The sequence below is a fragment of the Ovis canadensis genome, chromosome 7, assembly GCF_042477335.2.
Source record: "Ovis canadensis isolate MfBH-ARS-UI-01 breed Bighorn chromosome 7, ARS-UI_OviCan_v2, whole genome shotgun sequence".
NCBI classification, from domain to species: domain Eukaryota; kingdom Metazoa; phylum Chordata; class Mammalia; order Artiodactyla; family Bovidae; genus Ovis; species Ovis canadensis.
This window is the reverse complement of record NC_091251.1, coordinates 25,098,625-25,117,954: the sequence shown is the minus strand read 5'-3', so window position 1 is coordinate 25,117,954 and position 19,330 is coordinate 25,098,625. Positions and strand designations below refer to the sequence as shown.

Here is a 19,330-nt window from a genome sequence, read left to right as displayed (position 1 = left end):
ATCTTATGCCTTAGAAATTTATATAAGGAATATAAGGATTTTATAATTTTCTCTCTCTTTATTGAAATAATATTTAAGTTGTACCTACTGTAACTATATAGCTTTTCTTTAATTCAGTATTTTCTCTTGTGTCCTTTATTTTCAGTTTAATCATACTTAAGCTCTTCAGGAAAGAGGAAATTGATGCAATACCACATTGCATCCACAGGACATACTTAAAATAACTGCGAGTTACCCTGTTAGTAAAGCCCCAAAGCTAATTAGTACCTTTTACAGTTTAATTCTTCAAATATAAAAGTAACATCTCTTTTTTTTGGCCAGTTGTTAAATGTTACGTGACGTAATGTTTTTAAAAATTGAAATGCAGTGTTGTAAATAAGTGTATACTGTATTTATTATGGTAATAAATTACATTTTCCTTCTTTTTATACTTGATTTGTTAAAATAATTTTTTTCTTATTTATCTTTCTGTTTTGATCACTAATGAGTTTAAAAAATCAAAAAAACATGAGTTGTTTGCACTCATCAGTGGTCTTCCTTCTTGGTCCTATCGCCCTTTCAAACCTATGGGAGGACTGAACGAGTGAACCAATCACTTTCTACTTTCCGTCATCCTGAATTTCTGGAACCTCAACCTGAAATTTGAAAGAAAACTCCTGAATATGAAATTTGTTGTTTCCTTTCCCCTTCTCTGACTCATAAATACATAAAGAACATGTTATGAATGTCAAGTTTCTGAAGGGAAATTAATATGTGATGATGTTCTAGGCATAAAACTGTATGCATAGCCTAAGGTATCTCTTATTATTCTCTGTATTTTGTGAGGTAGTTTTTACTAAGTACTCTGCTAGACAGATAAGAAAACCAAAACTTAGATTTTTAACTAATTTATCAAAAGGCACATAACTTATACTGGCAGGACTGATTTTGAAAACATCATGGTCTGACTCCACAACCAGTACTTCCTTCACTAATTATTGGCTAACTAATTCTGTAATAGTAATCTAATAAATGGAACTCACCATGAATAAAAATGTGAAAGGTTGTCATAGATTCAAACTTACGTACTAGATAAAGTGCTTCTCCTCAACTAAGTTTTAGAGTGATGCTATCAAGGGCGAGAGGAGGAAAATTATGTGAGTAAATAGTAGTAATTCGATGTAATGAAACGATACCAAAATATTGTTCATTCATTCATGCTACAGACATCTCAAGTGTCCTTCCCACCCCCGCCGCCCTTTTTTTTTTTTTTTTGCTAGGCATCGGGAATAAAAAAACAAACCAAATACACTCCTTTCTCTTAAATTGCTAATAATCTAGCAAGGGACACACAGTGAATGCTAAGGCACAGTGGGAGTGCTGTGTTTGAAACTTTCAGCAAGAAAATAATGCCAAGTATTTTTATATTGTGTTCTCACTGTAATACAGGGTTCCCGTAGTCCTGGTCACATTATAAGTGAAATAAAATCTCACAGCAGGACATCTGCAGTTTGACCCTGCCCTGTCTATACTTTTTTTCTCATTGTGGAAAGATAGGGTAGATTCCAAGACAGTTCATTGTCAGCTTAAGCTTTCCCATCCACTCGTTTTTTCTTTGTTTAGTTTGTGGAGTTTTATTTGCCCTTTTTGTTCTGTGGGAAATTTAGGGAACATTAAAAAAAAAAAGTTCAGCATGTTCCCTTTAACACCTGCACCATGTTGTTGAGTTTGGTGGTTAGAACATAAGTGATTTACTTTTGTTCCCCTTTTTCTCTACATTTTTTCAAGTTTCCTAAAATGAGTGTTTATTGCTTTTGAAATAGTAAAAAGTTTTAATAAATAGAGAATGGAATCAACAAAGTTATAGTTAAGTCCAAAAGCTTTACCACGTTTTGTCACCATGCTCTTTTCTTTTTCTATTCCATCTATAGTTTAGAGAGCAACTGTGTGGTAGTAGTTGTGATAAAGGAGATTACTGGAGTTCATCATAGAAACAAAGAAATCACTGTCAGATATCTTCTTTTATAGCTAGAAAAGTATTGGGGGATGTTACACTTCTTTCAAATGATCTAACATTATAGATTATTTCTTTTCTGAAAGAAACTAAATTTTACTTATTTTTTAGGGAACTAAGAAACTAAATATTGAATATATCAAAGTGTTTTGATAAGGTTTAGGGATCATAAGTTCACTGAATGTATTCTAGAGTGCTTTGTCTCAGAGTCTATAAGAGAAAAACAAAAGTCCCAATGGTAGGATTTCCCCAATATTCAAGTGTCTAAAGACTCTAAATGAGCTTAAGGATAATGTGTGCACATGTGTGTGTTCAGTCACGTCCGACTCTTTGTGGCCCTATGGACCGTAGCCCACCAGTCTCCTCTGTCCATGGGATTTTCAGGCAAGAATACTGGGGAAGGTTGCTATTTCCTCCTTTGGGGGATCTGATGACCACCACATTAAATTTTGGAGTGATTTGCATGATTCCAGTGCAGGTGGAATTGACTCAGTATCAACATAAGTATACGTTTTTGAGCTATATTTAATACAAAGCTCTACCCTCAAAATAAATTAATTTTACAACATTAAGCAGTCCATTTTACACCTGAAGTATTTTTCTCCTGTTAACAAGAATATTCTGTATGCTTTATTTTTATTCAATGTGTTTTCTCTTTTCCCCTTTTTATGAATAACAGGTATATACCTGCCCCACCTCTCCCCATGTTAATCTGACAAATATATTATTGTTATCATTTAATCTCAGAACTGGTGACAAGAAAAATGTAGCCTGGAAGATACTTCCAAAGAAACCATGTAAAAATCTGATGAACACACTGAATAATTTGCATCAGCAACTGGCAAAATGTAAGTGTATAATTTAATTAAAGGAAGTAATTTAATCTGAAGAAAAGTCTCCAATTACTTTGCCTTACTTGTTAAAGGATAGTTTTTATCTAAAAGAAAATTTTTTAGAAATGAGCATTAAAGCAAGTTTTTAGAAACTGAATGGGAGATTTTATGAAGTTTATATCATAATAAAATTGAAAAAGAAGTTAAGGTGATTATTTTCAAATACTGTGGAAAAATACTGTTTTCTACTTATGTGTTTTCTTTGTACATAAAATAGAAAGTTCGTTTTGAAAGTCTGAGACAGATGGTTTAAAATACATTAGAAAATGCTGATGACTTCCATGGGGTGGGAGCATGGTCATATGCTTTCACCTTCGGTAGATCTTAATGCTGTAGCCTACCCCAAATAATTTGAAAACAGAAGTTTGCCAAAAGCATGCAGAAATTAAAGTGAAAATTGATTGGCATATTACAGTTCAAAGCTTACATAAGAGTATCTTGATAGTGATCCAGAATTACTATAAGAACAGTCCATTCAGGGTTCATAATTTGATGCTGTGGTATGAAAAGTAGTCAGTAATGAAGTAGCGATATTTGCGGTTCTCATTTATGTATAAGTGGTATATAAACATGGGAGGAGGCCTACATCCTCAAGAGTTCAAGGGTACCTGTAATATTGTTGGAAGTAGACACAGGAAAAGACAGTGTTCACAAAGTGAACCTTACAGCAAGTAGATAATTCAAAAGTGGCTCAAAGTATTGGGATATGAAAAAAAATGACAAAGTAGAAAAAAATTTATCCTATGGAACAAATTAATTACATATGGAATTTTATTTAAGCTACTTACTTAACTGCTTTCTAATTCATGCACTTCTTTTGAATAGCTGAGAAGTCCAGCAGCTTTTATGGCAATATTCAAATATTATGAAAATAAGTGAAATAGCCCATCCAGCTCTACTGAAGGGTAGAATCTAAAGCTTAAAATTACAGGCTTAAAAAATACTGATATTATTTAGGATTATATATCAATTTACAGCTTCAGAGCACTTTCACATACATTCTTTTGTTTTTACAAATATGGAGATAATAAATTTGAGGGAGGTAGCTTGTCAGATATCATACAGTTAATAAGGCTGAAGCTAAGATTAAAACCTAGGTCTTCCATTCCAGTGCCCATTTTCTTTTTTGCTTTCTTAGACAATAAGAATGTCACAAAAACTTCCTAAGATGACTTATTGTTCCTCATATTTTAAAAAGTTTTTACATTTTGAAACAATCACAAACATTGTTCCTTTGACTTTTCGAGAATAGATGTCCCCATCATCTCCAAATGGAATGTATATTTCCTACCAACTAGTACATTCTCCTACGTCACTACTGTATGCAATAACCATGAAAATCAGGAAATTAACATTGAGCATTGCTACCGTCCTTAGACCAATTTCAAGTTTTACTGTATGTTAAGGAGTTATGTAAACAATGGTTGAAGTAGCTTGAGCTCTTTTGAAAACTCAACGCATTTATTATTTTTCTTTCAAGTTTATTGAGATATAATTGAAATACAGGACTGTATAAGGTGTTCAGCATAATGACTTGAATCACATATTGATACCATTATGAACCTTAGTTTTGACAGTTCTGGAGAAAACATTAACACTGTATTTCTTCACAGTACAGCAGAGACCGAGAGATGATGGACTTATGGACTTAGCAATGAATGATTATGACTTTAATTCTGGAAAGAGGTTGCACATGATAGATTTGGAAATCCAAGAGGCATTTTTGTGTTTCATGGCCTCTATTTTAAAAGGTTATAGATCATACTTAAGACCGATAACTCAAGCCCCATCTGAGACAGCCACAGATGCAACTTCTCTTTTTGCTCTGCAAGGTAAGTGATTGTACAGTACTACAGCTTTCATGTTATTCAGCTTGACTTTGCGATGACTGCTTTCTGGGTTAGTAGCTCGTATTTATCAAAATACACTTGTCTATTTCAACAGTATGTGTCTGTCAACTCAGTTGGTAATCCATTTCCATAGAATTAGTTATTTCTCAGGCACATTAAGTACAACCCCAGTAGCAAAATACACAGAAGAGACTGTTTGAAAAGTACCACTGTACTCTGTTTTGTCACAGGTGTGTTAAGATATTGATGCTTTCAGCTTTCAGGGCAGCCAAGCAGTGTTGGGCAAGCATAGGAGCCCCTGGGTTGGGGGATTTAAAAGATTCCTTTCAAAGGAATGGGTTCAGGTTCCTTTCCTATTTGTATCTTTGTCAGGTCATGTCTCCTTCGGGAGTCTGTTTCTTTTTCTGCAAAACGGTAGAGTGTGGAGGGTATAGATGACATGTTTGATCTAGTTCCTGCTAGTTCAAAAATTCTCTGAACCTATGAATGTATTATATATACTAACATTGCAAATTTATGTTGAACAGCTTTCTTAAGAAGTCGGGACCGGTCACATCAGAAATTCTATAACATGATGACCAAAACACAGATGTTTATTCGCTTCATTGAGGAATGTTCTTTCGTCAGTGATAAAGATGCAAGCCTGGCGTTTTTTGATGATTGTGTAGATAAAGTAAGTCATATAGTATGTCTACACAGTGCCCTAACTTATTTTGTGTGACTATTATAAATGTTTTGAGTTACAGTTTCTATTTATAACTTAACCAGCTTTTAACAAAACTTTAATTAATTCCATTTAATCATTGACCCTTTATTATGAATGTTTTGGTGGCCTCCTAGATGTTATGGAATTTATAACTTTGCAGGATTTTACTATTATGAGTTTTATTTTAGCAACCACGTCTGTAAGCCTTCCTGTCCATTTATAGACTGAGGGGATTTTATCCAAGTCTGTGGGCCTCTAACCTGAGCATCCTTAATTTTCACCTCTCCTTTTGGTCTGGAGGGAATTGTCACACACTGAGAGTAGGAGTAGAACATAACATTTCACCTGAACATTTCTGCAGTTTGGGAGTGCATTTGTAGCATAAATTAAGTGAATTAATTCTGTTATATTCATCTGTGAAACCTTCCCTTCCCCTGTAGTCCACTGTCATTAGTGAGGTAGAGCAAAGTGAGTATTCATGCTGGATAGAGAGGAGCTTGGGGAACAGTGGCGCAGAGAGGGGTGCCAGAATCTGAATGGGTGAAGGAGGAGCAGCTGAGCATGGGGTGTTGAAGCCCAAAACGGTGAGGAGAGCATTCATCCACGCAAGGGTAGCATGGGGGGTGCTGTCAGAGGACGAGCAGGATGAAGAGAGTGTCCATGCTGGAGGACAGACTGTTCCAAGGGGTCAGAACCTAAACAGGATACATCCATGTAGACATGAGGACAGCAGAGAGTGTCAGCGTCTAAGCAAGGCAGAGTCTGAGTGTTCCCATTGGGTGGTGAGCAAATGAGGTATCAGAGTTTGATCTGGAAATTAGAACATGTGAGGCATAATTGATGTGGAAAAATACTGTTTCTGGTGCTGATAGAGAGTTGACAAGCTTAAGATGCCCAGAAATAACCACCCTAGTCCTTGAAATGCTTTGCTTTGCTTGCTTAGTTGTTCAGTCATGTGTGACTCGTGAGACACCATGGACTGTAGCCCACCAGGCTCCTTTGTCCATGGGATTCTCCAGGCAAGAGTATTGGAGCAGGATGCCATTTCCTCCTCCAGGGATCCTCCCAAACCAGGGATCAAACCCGCATCTCCCTTCATTGCAGAGCCATCAGCAAAACCCTGAAATCCTTTAGAATAGGGAAAAGGTGGATATATGCCAATATTTCTTAGAACTCAGAATTCATTTTCTCATAGAAACACTGATATACATGGTGACTGTCTGTAGTTCAGATGGTGCATGGCTATAGTGTCGTGCCAGAGATATGTATTAAATTTCTTTTTGGTGGATTGGTATTCTGACCACCTTTTAGGACAAATTTTTAGAGTCCAAATTTATTGAAATAAATATATAAACAATAAATGCACCTTTGAAGTGTACAGTTTGGTAAGTTTTGGCAAATATAGATTTCTATGTAACCATGACCCCAAAACATAGAACATTTCTGTCACCCCAAAAAGGATATTGCTTTTTTGGGAAATTCATTTTTTGTAGTTTAAATGACCTATATAAATAAGACAGACTTTTAGAACCCTGCTTTTTTTGTAAGTTGAGTTCTGCCTTGAAATCCTGTTTATTTTGAGACGTAACATTATATGTCCTTGGTAGTTTTGTCTTTATTGTAGCATTATACTAAGAATGCGCTTTTCAATATTTTAATTAAATTTTTAAGTTTGCTCTTTTTTGGTGCTTTTAAAGTTAAATATGAGTAAAAAGAATAAATAAATAGAAAAGGTGTACAATGAGTAAAAGAGTATGCTTTAAAGAATAATTTCTCTAAATCCTTTTTTATAGGAATAATTCTGTTGGTTTTTTAAATAAAAATGTTTCTGACTAACATGCACTTTGAATGTTTTTCCTCTGTAGTGCTTGGCTTCCTCTATGGTGCTGAGCTTCCCTTGTGAACAATGGCATATATTAATAATTGGGTAACAATTGTTCCTTGTGCCAAGTCAACTGAATCATAAGGGACCAAATTAGTGACAGGGTTTGCTAATAGCCTGCTTTAGCCAATAAATTTATGAATCTACATAGGAACACTGAATTAGTTGGAAGAATCCAATTAACAGTGCAGAAAAGAAAAATCTTGTATTGTTCCCTTTTACTTCTTGCTCATTTTGTGTATCTTGCTTTCACAAGTTTGTGTTTCAGCTAAAAACTCATAATGGTATCACATGGTTTAAAAAAATTCTTACAATATTGTAAGACACACGGGATTTATAATTTTGCTAGATATTTAGGGTATCGTGTTCGAAGAAGGATATTTTATTACTGAAAATTTCTGTATTGTCTAGGATTTTCTGAAAATAGGTTACTTACTGTTTAGTTGATAAAAGTTAGTGTGAGGCATGATTGACTTAAAGAATATAAATTCTGAGAAGTCTCAAAAAAGAAACAACCCAATTAAGTGTATAATTATTGTGTCTAGGCAGATTGTTTCCCTAAAATGCTGTTTACCTATTCAAAGTCTGGATCCAACAAAATATCACTTATATATAGTGGATTCATATTATACTTAAGAATTTTGATGATTACTAAGAAAGTCAAAACTGGAACATTTACTCACTAAGACATAGTTACTTGTATTTGCTTTTTTATAATTCAAGGAACTCTTAGAGAAAATAATAAAATGTCAAAAATCCAAAGTGGATCTTTTTCTTAGTTAAAAGTGATTTTATTTGTGATATCATAAAATATATCTTAATAGAGGTTAATTGTATTCCTAGTATTAGCAGAACTCTCTGAAATAGTAAATAATTGTACAGTACTGTTACTCTTTTTCATATTTTACTAGCATGGTTTCAGTGCGTTAAGCACAGAAAGTCAGTGCTTGCTTTTAATGTGTAAATGGTTTTTGAATATCAATAATACTTTTAAAATAGACATTCATATGGGATTATTCCTTAGCTAAGTGACTGTGAGCTTAATTTTTTAAGTGAACAGATTCCCTCTGGCAGTCTGACTATGAAAACAAAATAATATTAGATATTCATTAAGTGCTTCAGCCAATCCATGACTAAGATTGAACAAAAATTAGACATATTCCTCTTTTGATCTTAGCCTATCCAAACAGAAAACATTTGATCAACTTTAAAAAACCTGGAGTGGGTAAAGCTGACTAGGACTAAGAAGAACAATATATGAAACTTATTTGTGTTTCATTTATGACTAATTTGAAAGCCTTGTGTTCTTTTTCTTCATATGATTGTATTTTAAATCCTTACAATCTGTTCCTATAGGATGGAGCTTAACCAAAAGCAGTTTTGTGTAACAAATAGTCTGGTAAGGTTTTTCTTGGTCTCCTAAGCATCCCTCTGCAGTGTTTTCTGAGCATATTAATGTCTTGTGAAAAAATACGAAGAGAATATGAAAATTACTTTAATTTTATCCTGCCGTGGGTGTTGGATTTCTTTTTTCTCCCAATAGAGACAGATGTCACTGTGTTTTCCAAAAGACAGAAATGCCCAACTGATAAATGAAGCATTTATTACATGGTAGTTTTGGTAATGTTGAAATGAGATTTTATTAGTAGACAAGCTAAGGGAAGTTATCCCAAGATACTGAATTTACAGAGCACCATTTTAATATTTTAGTAGACTTTACAATACTTAGAGCAGTTGTCCATGTCTATAGGTTTTTTCCTATGCAAACAAACGGACAGGTCTGACAGGGAGCAGCTGATAAATAAATAAATAAAAATTTAAAAACACCTAATGCTCACAGACAGACAGTTCTCTTAGAATATTCCATTATGAAGACCAGAGTGGTTGGTTTCCAGCTTCCTTTCCAGTGTCCGTTGGTATTGGTTGTAACCTTTTTATTCTGGTTCATCTCTTCTACTTCATTATCACTGCTGCTGTTATAATGACATTAACCTCTTTTCATCTACATAAAAATGTTTGCATATCATATAGAGCTTCTCATTTCATTTTGGGGTTGCCCATGGACCAGGACTAGAAAAGGTCAGTTTTCATTCCAATCCCAAAGAAAGGCAATGACAAAGAATGTTCAAACTACTACATAGTTGCACTCATCTCACACGCTAGCAGAGTTATGCTCAAAATTCTCCAAGCCAGGCTTCAACAGTATGCAAACCACAAACTTCCAGATGTTCAAGCTGGTTTTAGAAAAGGCAGAGGAACCAGAGATCAAATTGCCAACATCTGTTGGATCATCAAAAAAGCAAGAGAGTTCCAGAAAAACATCTACTTCTACTTTATTGACTACGCCAAAACCTTTGACTGTGTGGATCACAACAGACTGTGGAAAATTCAAGAGATGGGAATACCAGACCAGCTAACCTGCCTCCTGAGAAATCTGTATGCAGGTCAAGAAGCAACAGTTAGAACTGGACATGGAACAATAGACTGGTTCCAAATCTGGAGAGGAGTACGTCAAGGCTGTATATTGTCAGCCTGCTTATTTAACTTATATGCAAAGTACATCATGTGAAATGCTGGGCTGGATGAAGCACAAGCTAGAATCAAGATTGCTGGCAGAAATATCAATAACCTCAGATACACAGATGACACCGCCCTTATGGCAGAAAGCGAAGAAAAACTCAAGAGCCTTTTGATGAAAGTGAAAGAGGAGAGTGAAAAAGTTGGCTTAAAACTCAACATTCAGAAAACTAAGACCATGTCATCCCGTCCCATCACTTCATGGCAAATAGATGGAGAAACAATGGAAACAGTGAGAGACTTTATTTTGGGGGGCTCCAAAATTGCTGCAGATGGTGACTGCAGCCATGGAATCAAAAGATGCTTGCTCCTTGGAAGAAAAACTAGGACCAACATAGACAGCATGTTGAAAAGCAGAGGCATTACTCTGCCAACAGTCCATCTATTCAAAGCTATGGTTTTTTCCAGTGGTCATGTATGGATATGAGAGTTGGACTGTAAAGAAAGCTGAGTGCCAAAGAATTGATGCTTTTGAACTGTGGTGTTGGAGAAGACTCTTGAGAGTCCCTTGGACTCCTAGGAGATCCAACCAGTCCATCCTAAAGAAAATCAATCCTGACTATTCATTGGAAGTACTGATGCTGAAGCTGGAACTCCAATATTTTGGCCATCCAATGCGAGGAACTGACTCATTGGAAAAGACCCTGATGCTGGGAAAGATTGAAGACAGGAGGAGAAGGGGACAACAGAGGATGAGATTGTTGGATGGCATCACCGACTCGATGGACATGAGTTTGAACACGCGTCAGGAGTTGGTGATGGACAGGGAGGCCTGGCATGCTGCAGTCCATGGGGTCGTAAAGAGTCAGACACGACTGAGCGACTGAACTAATCTAAACTGATAAACATTATATTCTTCTAGGGACACCAGTGATTTTCAGTTATTATTGACATGTTCCTAATGTTTTAGGAAGTAACAGGAAGTGTGGAAAATAAAAGGGTGGAAAAACTCCATAAGCTTAGTGCCCTAATATCCATTTTACATTTACTTTCAATGTTTTTAACATAATTGTGATATACTTCCTAATTTTTTACATAACCAGATCTTATAAACATTTTTATATTGCTGCCAAATCTCAAAAAAGTAATTTTTAATTGTTTACCACATTAAAACATAGCATAGTGTAAAAAGTCAAATGATTTTTACAAGGCTTAGGTCCCATTTTTTTCCCACCCCTAGTTTCTATTCTCTGAGGAACGACTTTCTCTTTCAGCTATTTCATCAGTCATTTACTTTATGGTTTCCAAATAATGTCTTGTTATTGCTGCCTATTGTTTTATATATTATCCATTAAGGTTGTATCTACTACCATCACCAAAATTCTCCCATAGTTGGTCAATTGGTTTTCAATGTTGATATTTTAATTGATATTTTATCAATGTGTCTGTCTGCCAATTTCACTTCGTATGCAGTCACAGATAGGTCATATGTATATATTGTAATTAAATTTTCTTTTACGTATGGACTTTGTTTTCCCAAAGTTAATAATTGCTATATTTCTGATTTTGTGCATACTATTAATTCATCTCTAAGCTCTTCTATGAAGGTAAAAAATCTAAAATCTCAATTTTTCTAACGTGTCAGGTAGTCTATCAGTTTGTTTGTTTGTTTTAAATTCTTGTTGAAGCTTTCCATCTTTGTGTTTCAGTCTGAACTGCTTTCTAGACTGTCGTCCTAGGATTTTCCCTCGCCATCATCTTGGGAACGGTACTGACCTCTGTACACCTTCAGAGTTCGATCCCCAGCTTTCTGGCTTCAGTAACTTCCCTCTTGATTTATTTCCTTGTTATGGTGAATCACAGGTTTCGGTGGTTTAGTGAGAAAGACTTCATGGGAGTTACATGTTTTGATGCCCTGCCTGTCTGCAGATTTCATTATTCTCCCTTAATACTTGATTGCTAGTCTGGTCGGATATAAAATCTGAAGTCATTACTACATTGTCTTCTGGCCTCAGATGTTACTGTTGAGAATAACATCTAGTCTAGTACTGTCTTTATTTCTGATCTTTTGTGCCGGATCTCTTTTTTTTTCTGGAAGCATTTAAGATCCCCAATGTTCTGAAATCACGAGGATATGCCTGATATCAGCCTTCATTTTCGTCTTTGAGTTGGACATATATAGGCTCTTTTAATCTATAACTCATGGCCTTCAGATTCTGGGGTATTTTCTTTCCTATTTTTCTTTTTTTAATATAAATTTATTTATTTAAATTGGAGGTTAATTACAACATTGTAATGATTTTGCCATACATCGACTTGAATCCGCCACAGGTATACACGTTTTCCCCATCCCAAGCCCCCATCCCTCCTCCCTCCCCGTACCATCCCTCTGGGTCGTCCCAGTGCACCAGCCCCAAGCATCCTGTATCCTGCATCGAACCTGGACTGGCAATTCGTTTCATATATGATATTATACATGTTTCAATGCCATTCTCCCAAATCATCCCACCCTCGCCCTCTCCCAGAGTCCAAAAGACTGTTCTATGCATCTGTGTCTCTTTTGCTGTCTCGCATACAGGGTTATCGTTACCATCTTTCTAAATTCCATATATATACGTTAGTATACTGTATTGGTGTTTTTCTTTGTGGCTTACTTGACTCTGTATAATCGGCTCCAGTTTCATCCACCTCATTAGAACTGATTCAAATGTATTCTTTTTAACGGCTGAGTAATACTCCATTGTGTATATGTACCACAGCTTTCTTATCCATTCATCTGCTGATGGACATCTAGGTTGCTTCCATGTCCTGGCTATTATAAACAGTGCTGCGATGAACATTGGGGTACACGTGTCTCTTTCAATTCTGGTTTCCTCATTTTGTATGCCCAGCAGTGGGATTGCTGGGTCATAAGGCAGTTCTATTTCCAGTTTTTTAAGGAATTCTCCACACTGTTCTTCATAGTAGCTGTACTAGTTTGCATTCCCACCAACAGTGTAGGAGGGTTCCCTTTTCTCCACACCCTCTCCAGCATTTATTGCTTGTAGACTTTTGGATCGCAGCCATTCTGACTGGTGTGAAATGGTACCTCATTGTGGTTTTGATTTGCATTTCTCTGATAATGAGTGATGTTGAGCATCTTTTCATGTGTTTGTTAGCCATCCGTATGTCTTCTTTGGAGAAATGTCTGTTTAGTTCTTTGGCCCATTTTTTGATTGGGTGTTTTATTTTTCTGGAATTGAGCTGCAGGAGTTGCTTGTATATTTTTGAGATTAACTGTTTGTCAGTTGCTTCATTTGCTATTATTTTCTCCCATTCTGAAGGCTGTCTTTTCACCTTGCTGATAGTTTCCTTTGTTGTGCGAAGCTTTATACTTTTCTTTTTTATAACTTTTAAAGATGTATTTATATTCTTGGTTGCATCAGGTCTTGGTTGCTGCACGCGGGATCTTCGTTGCCTCACGCCACATCTTTTGTCGTGGCACATGGACTCTGTAGTTGTGGTGTACAGGCCTAGTTGCTCAGAGACATGTAGGATCTTAGTTCCCCAGCAGGGATCGAACCCATGTCCTCTGCATTGCACAGCAGATTCTTAACCACTGAACCACCAGGAAATTGCTGTGTTTTGTTTGTTGTTTTTTTTCCTTTTTTAGATATACTTTCCCCCAATTTCTCTGTTCTCTTTTTCCAAAATATGTATTGTTTGTGTATTGGCCCTCCTGGCCTGATCTTCTTAATTTTCTTGTTTCTTTCTCTTTTGCTTGTTGTTTTCATTTTATTTTCTGTCTCTTTGTCATATCTCCACTTTCCAGATGTCTTCAATCGTATCTTTCAGCCTTTATAGTATACTTTTAACCTCTGCTATCATATTTATAATTGCCATAAGTGCCTTCTCGTTCTCTGAATGCTCCTTTCTTATGTGTGTCTGTGTTATAGCATCTCTTGTTTCATGGATGTAGGCTTATTCATTTTAGTTATTTTGAAGGGTTTTTTCCCCTTTCCTGGTCTCTCCTTCTGAGAACCTTTTAATATTTATTTTATTCTTTTTCAGGTTTTTGGTTTTGTGTGTGTGATCTCTAGTTGGTATTTGTTACCAAGTATGAGGCACAGAGAACTCAGTGGAGCTCTTTCTAGAAGGTGAAGCTTGGAGCTTCCTTAGGTATGAGATTGACGATCATAAAGGAACTCAGCTATTTCATTAGAGTCCCTATCTGATCAGTGTCTGTTATTCTGCGTAGTTTCCCCAAGAGATATCTCCAGTCTTTAGCCTGGGATGCGTAAGCCTGACCACAGATATTCTCAGAGCTGAGTGGGGAAGGTAGCTAAGATTTTCCACTTGTTGTAACCTGTAAGCTTTTACTCATTTCTCCTGTTTTATGGTGTTAATCTCCTTCATCTTCCCCAGCTCTGCCTGGCATCCTCAAATGTAAGCTTTCTCTGATTCACTCAGAAAGACCCAACCCAGTTTTCTGCTGCTGGGGAGAGATCATGGCGTAACTGTACTGGGTTGGGCAAGAGTCTAGGAGTTCTCAAATGCAGGCATTTAACTAATTCTCCTGATTGAACCCACTTGCCGTCCTGTCTTCAGGGGCATCATGCTCTTCATTCCTGACCTTTCTGGTGCTCTGTAGAGCCAAACGGCTGACTTTATGGTTTTTCTTCTTTATCCCCTCCCCAGTGCCAGACGTGTGGTTTTCAGCTTTCATAGGTCACATCAAGCTACTATGCGGCTTCTAAAATGCTTTGAACTCAGCTCTGCTGTTGACTTCTCTCCAGTTCATTTTGCCTTCATTGTTTTTTAATCTCCTTACTCTTGTTTTGGTGAGATTTCAGGAAGGATTACAGGTAAATAGTTGTGTTTAATTTGTCTTGTCCAACTAGAAGCCTGCGTAACCTTTACTCTTTTCATTTTTTTTCTTTTAATGATTTTTTTTTAAATTTAAGGCTGTGCAGGGTCTTCGTTGCTACATGGCCTTTTCTCTAGTTGCAGCGAGCAGAGTCTACTCTCTGTTGTGATGCGTGGGCTTCTCGCTGTGGTGGCTTCCCGTGTCGTGGAGCACAGACTCTAAGGTGTGCGGGCTTCAGTTGCTGCAGCAGGTGGGTTCAGGGGTTGCGGCTCCTGGGCTCTAGAGCACAGGCTCAGCAGTTGAGGCACACGGGCTTAGCTGCTCCTAGGCATGTGGGATCTTCCCAGACCAGGGAGGGAACTCTTTACTGCTGAGCCACCAGGGAAGCCCTCGGGCATATTTTCGATTCTAGTGTTCCACACGCGTATCTGGTGAGAGAGGCCAGGATCAAGAGGCCTGGGAACTGGGAGTTCTCGGCCACAGTTGTGGCTCTGCCATCAGAAGCTCTGGGGCCTCTGGCAAGCACCGCAGCTTTCCTGGGACTGTCTCCTTCCCTCGGTCGTGTCTGACTCTTAGTGACCCCATGGACTGTAGCCCGCCAGGCTCCTCTGTCCATGGGATTTCCCAGGCAAAACTATTGGAGTGGGTTGCCATTTCCTTCTCCATACTCTTTCATTTTTAATGACTGTATATGTCATCTATGTTATTTACTCATTTTTTGCCATGTAGGTGACTTCCAGTTTATTGTTACTGTATGTGTGTGTATGTGTGCTAGGCCATGTCCGACTGTTTGCAGTCCCATGGACTATATATAGCCCTCCAGGCTCCTCTGTCCATGGGATTCTCCAGGCAAGAATACTGGAGCGGGTTGTCGTTTCCTCCTCCCAGGGATCTTCCCAACCCAGGGATCAGACCCACGTCTCTTACATCTCCTACGTTGGCAGGCAGGTTCTTTACCACTAGCATCCCCTGGGAAGCCCCAAAACTGAAAGTGTTTTGTCCCACTCTTTGCAACCTCATGGTCTGTCCATGGAATTCTCTAGGCAAGAATACTGGAGTGGGTTGCCATTCCCTTTCCAGGGGATCTTCCTGACCAAGGGAATGAAACCCAGGTCTCCTGCATTGCAGGTGGATTACTTACCATCTGAGCTACCAGGGAAGCTTATTGCAGTCCTGCAAAAAAAACAAAAACAAAACTTTCATACTGATAATTTTTTCTATTAGGTTTTTTCCTTAGAATAAGGAGAAAGGGAATTCCCTGGCAGTCCAGTGGTTAAGTCTATACTCCTACTGCAGAGGGTACAGGTTTGATCCATGGCACAATGCAGTGCAGCCTAAGGGGGAGAAAAAGGATATGGTGGATGTGTTTAAACATACCTTGCTTTCTAAAAAAAGATTGTATCAATTTTGAGTACCAGCTGGGTTTGTGATTATGCAGTTTACTATATTTATTATATCATTGCTTGTTTCACTGTATAAAAGTCTTGAAAGGCTAAAAAGAAAGATACCTTCTTTTATAATATACTGATTAATTTTTAAACCCTTTGACAGAATTGAAATAAGTGCTTATCCTAAAATTAATATAGTCTTTTTTGTTTACATTTTTATTCTGAACATTTGTTGCTTTTGTAATTTTTATAAAGCAAGTAAAAATAATACATATTCATTATTTTAACTGGAAAACAAATAACAATATAAAGAAGAAAAGTATTGCCAGTAATAAAACCACCCAGAGGTAGCATTTTGATAACTGTGTGTGTGCATCTGTGTGTGTGTGTGTGGGGGGGAGAGTGTGCACACACAGAAATATATCTATATAACAGACAAGGCACAGTCTTAAAAAAGTTAGAATCATACTCCATGTGTGTGTGGTATGGGTATATAGATACACATATATATTATTTAGTAGTTTTTTATTGTGAACACTTTCTCCTGTCATTAATTGTAATTCTGAAAGTGAAAGTGAAGTCGCTCAGTCGTGTCCGACTCTTTGCGACCCCGTAGACTGTAGCCCTCCAGGCTCCTCCATCCATGGGATTCTCCAGGTGAAAATACTGGAGTGGGTTGCCATTTCTGAAACATGCCTTGATTATTGCCTAGTTCACTATATGGATGTACCATTAAAAACATTCTTTAGAGATCACAGCAGGTAGTGCTGTGAAATTATAGTCAACAATTTACATAAGACTCTGGATGCGCCGCCTCTTTTCAAAGGTTAGGAAAGTGGGAAAAGCTGTTTCCGCCCTGCTTTGGTCTGCTCTTCTGTGAATCCCCACCTTAAGATTTAACTTGTTAATCAGGCTTACTCTCCATCTATTCCTGTTATGTGACACTAACTCTGTCTAACCTGATAAAATTCTGTGCATTCTATTTTGTCATATGTATGACATCTGCTTCAGATTAATGCGAATGTTGTGCTGTTTCATTTATGAGCTCCTTTTGGGAAGTTTAGACTCTATGAAGGTTTTATTGTTATGAATATTACCATACCATAGAGTATCTAGAGGTAACAGACAACTAAAATGCTTTAAATATTGATGTGACTAGAACTTAACACAAATGTGCTTCTGCATATACTGGAAGAACTTAGGGAAGTTTATTTTACTCAGTGGAAATCAAAGACAGACCCAGTATTCTCAACATACACGCACACGCATGCACGCACGCACATTTAAATGGTAGTATTTGTTGATATGATAACATTTTAAGGTTGTATTTCTTGAGTAAATTTTCACTATTCAAAATGCAAAACAACATTAAAAGGTAATATGTTGGGAAATCTGGGTCCTATTCCATTCTAGTACATTCCCTTCATTGCCTCTTAGCCATATAGATAATTACTTTCTTAAAAAGGTATTTTTGAGTATTTCTTTATGTGAGTACAAGCGAGAACCAAATATGTTATTTTCACTTAACTATCTCAGAGAACTTTCTATAGTAATACATAGAGAACTTTCTCATTCTTTTTTTAAATAGCTTCTTAGTATCTAGTTGTGTAAATGGTTTATTTAACCATTCCCTTATAGGTGAACACTTGTCTAGTCAATGTATCTTTTTAATATATATATTTTTAACTCCTTCAGGTGGATATGGACAAGAGTGGTGAAGTGCGACTTATAGAATTGGATGAATCTTTCAAAAGTGAACATACTGTTTTTGTAACACCTCCTGAGATCCCCCATCTACCCAATGGTGAAGAACCCCCTTTACAGTACAGGTATTCAAGAGGCAGAATGTTTGAGATTGAAAGAGAGAAGCAATCCATCATCTGTGACGTAGCTTTCTAAGGACTGTGGTATTTTCAAAAATCCAAACTGTACAGATCCCTAATTTTTAGGGGGTAAGCGAGCTTATCCCACATCCATTACTAAGTTTTGAGGTATAAAAAGAAAAAATATATAATTTTGCATGATACAGACTTAGGAAGCTCTTTATATCTCCATAAGTATATGTTCTCATAAATTTTAAGTTAGGACCCACCAAAATGCAGCACACTTATTACAGAATTTTGATTTTTGTTTCTCACTAAGATTGGTTTACTCACTTTCATCCCCTCCCCCAACACATACTGATTAGTGTAACTTGGTTTACAAAAGGATTATCAGCTATATTTCAATTGTAGACTTGATATTTGTGGCTTTGATTTGTATGATTTAATTTTTTAGGCTTTTAATTTTTCCATGAGTTTTAAAGTCAAGGAAATTCAAAACTGTTGGAATTAGTCGTTGTTAATTTAGGAAGTTCGTTCAGACACTGCTAAGTGCTTGGTATATAGACTTGAATGATATATTGTTCTTGCCTTCAAGTCTAGTGGAAAAGAGAAAAGCTCTGAGCACAGTGATAGGGTTATGATAGAAGTGGATTTATCATAGTCTATCTATCTATCTAAATACACACACACACACACACAGATATATATATAACATTTGTTATAACTAGAGATAGCTTCTAATATACCATTAAAATGGCAATTCCATTCAGATTGTAAATGATTTTTAAAATTTTCCATAATAATTTCTTATTTTAAAGATTCTAAAACCATTTTATACCTATAATTAAATCATGTGTGCCGTTTTCATTGAAAAGAAATTTTTCGGGACATCCTTATTTATCATTTGGATTAAATTCTTCCTTTTACAAGTGGTGTAACTGATGTTTTGAATATTGATGAATTCATAAGCTACCTGCTTCCTACCCTTCATTTTTATCTATTGCTGATGTTGCTCATATAATTTTTTAAAAGTCTGCCTTTTCTCAAAGACATTTAAAATACTTCTGATAGTTTCTCTTTCTTTTTCTTTCTAAATGAGATCTCATTTCTTTTCTCTGTTTTGTACATTATACTTCTAAGAGACATCTTTTGGTGTATTTCATTAATATAGTTTTGTTTTCTTTTTATTTTTGTGGGTTGGTTTTAATTATTTAATTTAAAATTTACCTTTAGATTTAGTCCTTTAAAAAGAATACTACTTATCTTTAAAAGTTCTCATTTTTTAAAAGAGTGTCATTTTTTTTTCTTGAGACTACTAATATGATTTTGGTGTAATCATACCCATCATCGGAAATAAACTTAAATGTCTTTAATGGGCACAGTGGATCCTGTTAGTAAGAGGTAGCAATTCATATATATACTTACATAGTCT

General features: G+C 36.4%; 1 protein-coding gene across 23 annotated transcripts in view; it reads left to right on the top strand.

Moving 5' to 3' along the window:
• Positions 1-19,330, top strand: part of DENND4A (DENN domain containing 4A) — a 109,347-nt gene that overhangs the window by 58,002 nt on the left and 32,015 nt on the right. For all 23 annotated transcript variants that reach the window (XM_069595439.1, XM_069595436.1, XM_069595438.1 and 20 more), the window contains 4 exons: positions 2,741-2,841; positions 4,500-4,718; positions 5,264-5,409; positions 17,771-17,904. In XM_069595439.1, coding sequence (XP_069451540.1) covers positions 2,741-2,841; positions 4,500-4,718; positions 5,264-5,409; positions 17,771-17,904 — 600 coding nt within the window. The remainder of the gene's footprint in view (positions 1-2,740; positions 2,842-4,499; positions 4,719-5,263; positions 5,410-17,770; positions 17,905-19,330) is intronic.